Source organism: Salmo salar, chromosome 21 (assembly GCF_965601325.2).
Source record: "Salmo salar chromosome 21, fSalSal1, whole genome shotgun sequence".
Taxonomy (NCBI): Eukaryota; Metazoa; Chordata; class Actinopteri; order Salmoniformes; family Salmonidae; genus Salmo; species Salmo salar.
This window is the reverse complement of record NC_138311.1, coordinates 43,140,347-43,149,190: the sequence shown is the minus strand read 5'-3', so window position 1 is coordinate 43,149,190 and position 8,844 is coordinate 43,140,347. Positions and strand designations below refer to the sequence as shown.

Sequence of the window (8,844 nt, the reverse complement as noted above, 5' to 3'; positions counted from 1 at the left end):
ATTCGATCTGGTATCGGAACAAAATAGTCAGCACATAGTAACTTCTGATTTCTTTGTACTTTAATTAATGCAAACACTTGAAGGGTAAATAGGTGGTTCGTATATACGGGCTCCCTGTAACACCTCGCAGGGCAAAACAGAGAACTGGAATAACATCACAAGTTTTACTTTAAATACTTCTTGACAGACTTAGTTCCCTCTCCCTGAGGGCCTGTCATGGTAGAGGCTTGGGTGTGGTTTAGACTTACTCCAGCCTATCGTTGGCGTGCAGGCTGGTCCCAGCCTCTAGACGCATCTTTGTTGCCAGGCATAGTTGTCTTCTAGCTTATCTTCGTGTGTGTAACCGAGAGTCAGACACTCAAGGACAGTGCCTGTTTTTATACTACAGCCATTCTCCCCTGTCAGTTCCTCACATACACCTGTCCTTGAGCGGCCCCACAACCAGGTATTGTGTGTCACGAGTCTACTCAGCCTACACTACTAGCCAGCAACCCTCCAGTTAGTCATGTCTATTATATGTCGCTCAATCTATGTTAATACAATATAAACCTCTTATGTTTAGCATTAGTATTCATAAGTTATGCACCACAACTAATTTTATTATATAGGTTTAAATAGTTGTATTATATTGGTTATGCAAACAAATAGTTGGTCAAACCCTAACAATGCGTTGCTTAGAACGCCAATTTGATCATATCATTCAGATTTGAATAAGATCCTATTTTACCAGGCACAGGCTACATAAAATATTACGTAAATCAACGGTGACCTACTTAGGTCAACACCTCATTTTGGAGATGAGTCGTGGAAAAAGGTTGCGAGGCCAAAGCATTGGCAAAATAAGTCTAGTCCTACTTACAGTATAATCACCTTGCTGTTGCCTTGCTTTAGCACTTCCCCATTTTACAAACACCTTCTGTGATTAGGCTGCTTTAATAAAAGGCTTGGATGACCAAATGTGTGTTCTGCTGGCTTGTCACATTCCCTGGCCTCTGTGTGGGGCCAGAGAGGTGTCGGGTTCAAGACTGCCCTGCAGCATGCACTATGTCTTACTGTGGCAAATTAACCCCAGTTGAGGTAATTAAGCAAATAGACTTGCACTATCATGCTTTATCATTACCTGTTCATTTCTCTCCATACAGATCCTTTATCTAGAATGCAACTTCCTCCTTTTTCCTACCCTGGTCCCAAAGATCTGTTTGTGTTGTCATGCCAACTCCTATGGTCATTGAAACACAAGACGACACAAACAGATCTGTGACCAGGCTACCCTTTTCTATTGAGCACCTTTACATTGTATTTCCAAACCTAGTTTTGTGTAGGCTAGTGGACCGCCAAGGACTTATCCCTCTTCATGATTAGCGCTACCTCAGCGAAATGGAGACAATGCGACTGAGAAGAGACATGAAGGCCCTTCTGTGAGTTGCTTTCTGTGGATGATGCAATTATAGATGTAGAGCAATGACATAGTATGGGTTGAGGAAATGAAATGGCTTTTTTTTTCTCCTCAGGAGCCTAAGAGTTTTATGTTTTGAACAGGGGGGATTACATTGGTCAGAAACTGAGAGAGAATGGCTTTGACCCCAAGGGGAAGGGATCCACTACCATGCTGGATGACCTGGTAAGAGTCTCAACACATTGTTCTGGAGTGTACCATCCCAATCCAGCGGTTAAAGATGCACTCTCCAACTTTTGTATAATTTCAACCAGTAATTTTAAAAGTGGCGCGCATTAGGCAAAAGCGGTCCCCATTTAATTGTTTTATTTTTTGCAATTCATATGTGTTACTAATTTTCTGTACTAAAGCTCCTGGAGTGCTGCACAGGGTCTGCACAAGGTACTTCCAAGTACTTGAATTTGGCACTGAAAATCAGACATTTTCTCAAGTCGGTAGTTGAAAAGTACTTTAATTGAAATGAGAGGAGAACAGATAATGAGCAAATATGTTTATGAAAAATATTAGAAAAATGTATTGGTCTTGCGAATTAATTTCCAGCCAGACTACCAAATTTATTTCCATCACTTATTTCGCGCTGTTGTTGCCAGGCGAGCTCGCTCATTCCATCCACTGCCAGGCAGGTACAGAACTGACTGATTAGGCCCGCAAAACATCAAATCGATAGCTAAAATGTTGGGCAAATGTATATTCAATTATGCCTTTTGTGCTTTTGGAACATTTCTTGGATATTTTATTTCAGCTCATGAAACATAGCACCAACACTTTACATGTTGCGTTTTATATTTTTGTTCAGTATAGTTTACCCACCTTTTCACCACTACATCACTGGACCCAACCAACCCACACCGGGTAAGGTGCAAAAAAATGCGTCAGACTTTGACATTGCGAGCATGGGTGAATCGGCCTCAAAGAGCCTTATGGAGGAGGAAACACACAACGCTACAACCTCCAGAGCATTTTACCAATCCACTCCTCCACCGGGCGCCCGCGATATTCTGCTTTATCAAGCGTCGCCGTGCTCCTGCGGTTCACACATCCCACCCTTCCCCCGGCCTGAAGCGAGACGGTTTTTTGTAGTAGTAGATTCTCCAAATGCCCAGTAAAAACAGCAATTAAGCTGGAATTGTGTAGTAATGCGAATAGGCATGTGTGTTCACCAGTAGGCATGACTCCAAACTCTGCTTATCACTACTCAAATTACATCATCAGAAGTGCTAATTTACCACTCATGTATGTAGCAACGTAATATTGAGGAGAACTTGTCAGGTAGTGATGCCTACTGAGTTAGTTTTTCTTTTTTATGAGGTTGTGGCGATATACTGCTAGCTGGTGGCAACTAGAAACAATTGCATAATATTAACTATTACAAATGGATGGTCCTTGAAAAAGTACTTGAAGGTCTTTGAATTTGACTTACCACTGTCTTTACAAACCCCCAGTGCATCTTTCATTTGTGATGTTTTATACAGTTAACTGTCCACTGGTTGTGTTTATATGATTATTTCAACATTGTTAGGAGCTTTGTACTTTGTGTCTGTGTGCTTCCAGGCTCATTATGACTTGGCCATAAGTGTTGCGCTTTGGTGGCTGGAGAAAGGGGAAGGGCATGATGTGATAGACAGAGACGTCGTGTAAGTACATTGATGAAACAATGACTTCTAAACACAACAACACTTAATTATGTCATAACTGTCATGTCTCGTGTCATGTCTTGAGTAACCTTGTCTGAGACCTTGTGTAAATGGAGCTGGTTCTGTGAACCACACCTGTGTTGAGTAACATTGTCAGAGACCTGAAGAGTTCTGCTGACCTCTTTACCTAATATATTGGTTTAGCTTGCCATGTTACTGTAAATCACTTTATGACAACTGATGATATAAAAATGGTTTTATAAATAAAACCTTGTTTGACTTTGTTGTTCCCTGTAGTGGAGTGGGTAGCCCAGGGTATAATGGGCAGTACCCCAACCTTCTTGAAAGAGAAGCAATGATCCTCTCTTCCTTTGCTGGGATGATCCTGGTGAGTAGCCAGGAAACTGAGGAAGACAGTATGCCAGGGGCTTGGGAGTCTAACACGGTTCAGTCTGTTGTGTCAACAACCCTTAGACCTTTCCCTTGTTACTTAAAGTACGAATTACCAGTTTCCAAAGAGGCGTTTGGCAGAGTTGGGGAGTCTACTACCACGGCTCAGTCCATAGTGTCAATGACCCTTAAAGTGGTTCTGGGGCTGTTGGAACTGAATCTGATGGTTGTTGTATTTAATATGAGCTTTAGGTTAACCTCCTCCCTTGTAACTACACAATGAATCACCAGTCTCCATAGCCTTGCTCCTCTGCGGCTAAACTTTGACCTAAGTCAGGTGCAACAGTATATACTTTATATTTCAAACTGGGCAGCATTACCTAGTCCATGACCTTTCCCCTGGGTTGACAATGTAACTGGCCCTTTATGACTACCGTGATTTAACTGTTACTAACTATATTCCCCCTCTGCTCTAACCTCTGTTCTGCTGTCATCTCTGATCCAGAATAGCTTGCCTGTAGAAGACATTCTAGCCCTCTACAGCACCAAACCATCTGCCGCTTACCTCCACCAGCATTCCAAGGTAGACTGAGTTAAGAATGCTGCACATTTCTCTCTCCTAGTGTTAGACTAGCCTACTCCTAGACTAGCCTACTCCTAGTAGAGCCTACTCCTAGTAGAGCCTACTCCTAGTAGAGCCTACTTCTAGTAGAGCCTACTCCTAGTAGAGCCTACTCCTAGTAGAGCCTACTTCTAGTAGAGCCTACTTCTAGTATATCCTACTTCTAGTATAGCCTACTTCTAGTATAGCCTACTCCTAGTAGAGCCTACTCCTAGTAGAGCCTACTCCTAGTAGAGCCTACTCCTAGTAGAGCCTACTTCCAGTAGAGCCTACTCCTAGTAGAGCATACTTCTAGTAGAGCCTACTTCTAGTATATCCTACTTCTAGTATAGCCTACTTCTAGTATAGCCTACACCTAGTAGAGCCTACTCCTAGTAGAGCCTACTTCTAGTAGAGCCTACTCCTAGTAGAGCCTACTTCTAGTAGAGCCTACTTCTAGTAGAGCCTACTCCTAGTAGAGCCTACTTCTAGTAGAGCCTACTTCTAGTATATCCTACTTCTAGTATAGCCTACTCATAGTAGAGCCTATTCTTAGTATTGCCTACTCCTAGTATAGTCTAATCCTACAGCCTAGACATGTAGCCTAATCCTAGCATAGCCTAAATAGCCTAGTATAGCCTAATGTTATAGCCTAGTATAGCCCAATGTTATAGCCTAGTATAGCCTAATGTTATAGCCTAGTATAGCCTAATCTTATAGCCTAATCTTATAGCCTAGTATTTCCTAATCTTATAGCCTAGTATAGCCTAATCTTACAGCCTAGTATAGCCTAATGTTATAGCCTAGTATAGCCTAATCTTACAGCCTAGTATAGCCTAGTATTTCCTAATCTTACAGCCTTGTATAGCCTAATCTTATCGCCTAATCTTATAGCCTAGTATAGCCTAATTTTACAGCCTTGTATAGCCTAATCTTACAGCCTTGTATAGCCTAATCTTACAGCCTTGTATAGCCTAATTTTACAGCCTTGTATAGCCTAATTTTACAGTCTTGTATAGCCTAATCTTACAGCCTTGTATAGCCTAATTTTACAGCCTTGTATAGCCTAATTTTACAGTCTTGTATAGCCTAATCTTACAGCCTTGTATAGCCTAATTTTACAGTCTTGTATAGCCTAATCTTACAGCCTTGTATAGCCTAATCTTACAGCCTTGTATAGCCTAATGTTATACCCTAGTATAGCCAAATGCTATAGCCTAAACCTACAGCCTAAACTTGTCTCAAGTCTTCAATGTTCTTTTGTTTTACCTGTCTCCTCCCCTTCTACACTGTTTGACATGGATTTAACAAGTGACATCAATAAGGGATCATAGCTTTCACCTGGTCAGTATATGTCATGAAAAGAGGAGGTGTTGTTAATGTTTTGTACACTCTGTGTATAGCCTAATAATCCCTACAGCCTAGACATGTTGCCTAATCCTACAGCCTAGACGCATAGCTTAATCCTACAGCCTAGATATAGTCTATTCCCAATGTAGCCTAATCCTACAGCCTAGACATATAGCTTAATCCTACAGCCTAGATATGTAGTCTAATCCTACAGCCTAGACATATAGTTTAATCCTATAGCCTAGACATGTAGCCTAATCCTACAGCCTAGACATGTAGCCTAATCCTACAGCCTTGACATGTATCCTAATCCTACAGCCTTGACATGTATCCTAATCCTACAGCCTTGACATGTATCCGAATCCTACAGCCTAGACATGTAGCCTAGTCCTACAGCCTAGACATATCGCCTAATCCTACAGCCTAGGCATGTAGCCTAGTCCTACTGCCTAGACATGTAGCCTAATCCTACAGCCTAGACATATAGTTTAATCCTACAGCCTAGACATGTAGCCTAATCCTACAGCCTAGACATGTAGCTTAATCCTACAGCCTAGACATGTAGCCTAGTCCTACAGCCTAGACATATAGCCTATTCCTAATGTAGCCTAATCCTACAACCTAGACATATAGTTTAATCCTACAACCTAGACATGTAGTTTAATCCTACAGCCTAGACATGTAGCCTAGTCCTACAGCCTAGACATATCGCCTAATCCTACAGCCTAGATATATAGTTTAATCCTACAGCCTAGACATATAGCCTAATCCTACAGCCTAGACATATCTGTGTGGGAATGGAGTATAAAGGGTTTAAAATATAATTATATGTGTTGACTGAATATGTAGTTAGTAGGCCATCAGCCTCAGTGCAGTGTTATCTGGTCTGTAATGATCTGTGCTGCACTGGTGTCATGCAGTGCTACTCTGTATGTACACACTGTATGAATCACTGAAATATAAGACAATCACCTATCAGATACATTTTTCTATTAAGGCTTTAAGACTTTGTCTGTTCCCACAGAGCACCATCGTTCATCCCTTTACCTTGTCCTACCACCCGTTTGCAATGCTGAGCTCGTTCAAGGCCGTGGACCACTCCAGGAAGCATAGTATGTCTGTGTGTGTGTGTGTGTGTGTGTGTGTGTGTGTGTGTGTGTGTGTGTGTGTGTGTGTGTGTGTGTGTGTGTGTGTGTGTGTGTGTGTGTGCGTGCGTGCGTGTTTTCATCGAACACTACTATTCGTTAACACATCTCAACTATGCCAGTCTCCCTCTACCTCTCTCACGTCAGACTGTCCATTCCTTACTTGTGTTTACAGTAGGCTATAAAACAAATTATGTAAGAACCCAGACCCTGACCTGTAACTCCTCTTTGAATGTTCTCTTTCAGCCCAGAAGTTGAAGTGGTGGCTGTCTGTGCAGGGTAAAGGAGGTGCTGCCCCTGCGGTACAGAGGGCCTTGGTGCAGTCCTCCTCCTCCTCCTCATCCACATCTAACACCTTCCTCAGTGTGAGTGGCACTCATAGACAAATATTATATTCACATATTGTTTATATAAATCATTGGTGACATAAGCATGTACCCATGCATGCCATTTCAGCCCACAAAGCTTCTGTTTAACCCTTTCTGGCTCTGAGAAGACTTTACATGTAAAGCAGTAGTGAATTTGACCATTTCAACAAACATTCCAACCTTGTTATCAAGTTGAAAAATATTGTTGGAAGGGACTCTAATGCCACCTTGTGTTTTGAACTGGAACTCCTGTTTACTGTCCATGTTTTCTGTCCCTGCACAGGTTAGTGGTGAGTCCTTAAAGGAACAAACAGAGCATTATGAAGGATAACAAGAATCTCTACATGATTAAGGAAATTCCTATCCTGCGTTATTATACTGTTATTACAGGGTATCAATCCTCCAGTGTGTTATCATATCACTAGTGGTTTCCTCTAAGTATCAACCCTCCAGTGTGTTATCATATCACTAGTGGTTTCCTCTAAGTATCAACCCTCCAGTGTGTTATCATATCACTAGTGGTTTCCTCTAAGTATCATCCCTCCAGTGTGTTATCATATCACTAGTGGTTTCCTCTAAGTATCAACCCTCCAGTGTGTTATCATATCACTAGTGGTTTCCTCTAAGTATCAACCCTCCAGTGTGTTATCATATCACTAGTGGTTTCCTCTAAGTATCAACCCTCCAGTGTGTCATCATATCACTAGTGGTTTCCTCTAAGTATCAACCCTCCAGTGTGTTATCATATCACTAGTGGTTTCCTCTAAGTATCAACCCTCCAGTGTGTTATCATATCACTAGTGGTTTCCTCTAAGTATCAACCCTCCAGTGTGTTATCATATCACTAGTGGTTTCCTCTAAGTATCAACCCTCCAGTGTGTCATCATATCACTAGTGGTTTCCTCTAAGTATCAACCCTCCAGTGTGTCATCATATCACTAGTGGTTTCCTCTAAGTATCAACCCTCCAGTGTGTCATCATATCACTAGTGGTTTCCTCTAAGTATCAACCCTCCAGTGTGTTATCATATCACTAGTGGTTTCCTCTAAGTATCAACCCTCCAGTGTGTTATCATATCACTAGTGGTTTCCTCTAAGTATCAACCCTCCAGTGTGTTATCATATCACTAGTGGTTTCCTCTAAGTATCAACCCTCCAGTGTGTTATCATATCACTAGTGGTTTCCTCTAGGTATCAACCCTCCAGTGTGTTATCATATCACTAGTGGTTTCCTCTATATTTGGTTTTACCCATCTGTAAGGAATCAAATGTTTCACTACACCATATACATTACTGTACAATTACTGTACACTCTCTGTAACAAATAAACATGTATTGCCTATGTGGAAAGCAGGCATATGTCCTGTGTTAAAGTGTTAATTATGTGAATATGGCGGTATGGGATGGTGGAACAGGTGCCGGGGTGTAGACATGAAGCTAGGGTTAGGGTTAAGCCGGGGTGTGGACATGAAGCTAGGGTTAGGGTTAGGCCGGGGTGTGGACATGAAGCTAGGGTTAGAGTTAGGCCAGGGTGTGGACATGAAGCTAGGGGTTAGGGTTAAGCCGGGGCGTGGACATGAAGCTAGGGTTAGGGTTAAGCCAGGGTGTGGACATGAAGCTAGGGGTAAGGGTTAAGCCGGGGTGTGGACATGAAGCTAGGTGTTAGGGTTAAGCCGGGGTGTGGACATGAAGCTAGGGTAAGGGGTAAGCCGGGGTGTGGACATTAAGCTAGGGTTAGCGTTAGGCCGGGGTGTGGACATGAAACTAGGTGTTAGGGTTAAGCCGGGGTGTGGACATGAAGCTAGGGGTTAGGGTTAAGCCGGGGTGTGGACATGAAGCTAGGGTTAGGCCAGGGTGTGGACATGAAGCTAGGGTTAGGGTTAAGCCGGGGTGTGGACATG

At 42.4% G+C, this 8,844-nt stretch overlaps 1 protein-coding gene across 1 annotated transcript; it reads left to right on the top strand.

Moving 5' to 3' along the window:
- Positions 1-1,236: 1,236 nt before the first annotated feature.
- Positions 1,237-8,300, top strand: LOC106582318 (uncharacterized protein C2orf80). Its single transcript, XM_014165300.3, has 8 exons — positions 1,237-1,418; positions 1,540-1,621; positions 3,008-3,090; positions 3,388-3,478; positions 3,986-4,063; positions 6,456-6,543; positions 6,823-6,941; positions 7,228-8,300. Exons 1-8 carry the CDS (start codon positions 1,378-1,380, stop codon positions 7,273-7,275), a joined length of 630 nt encoding a protein of 209 aa, XP_014020775.1. The 5' UTR covers positions 1,237-1,377; the 3' UTR covers positions 7,276-8,300.
- Positions 8,301-8,844: the final 544 nt, after the last annotated feature.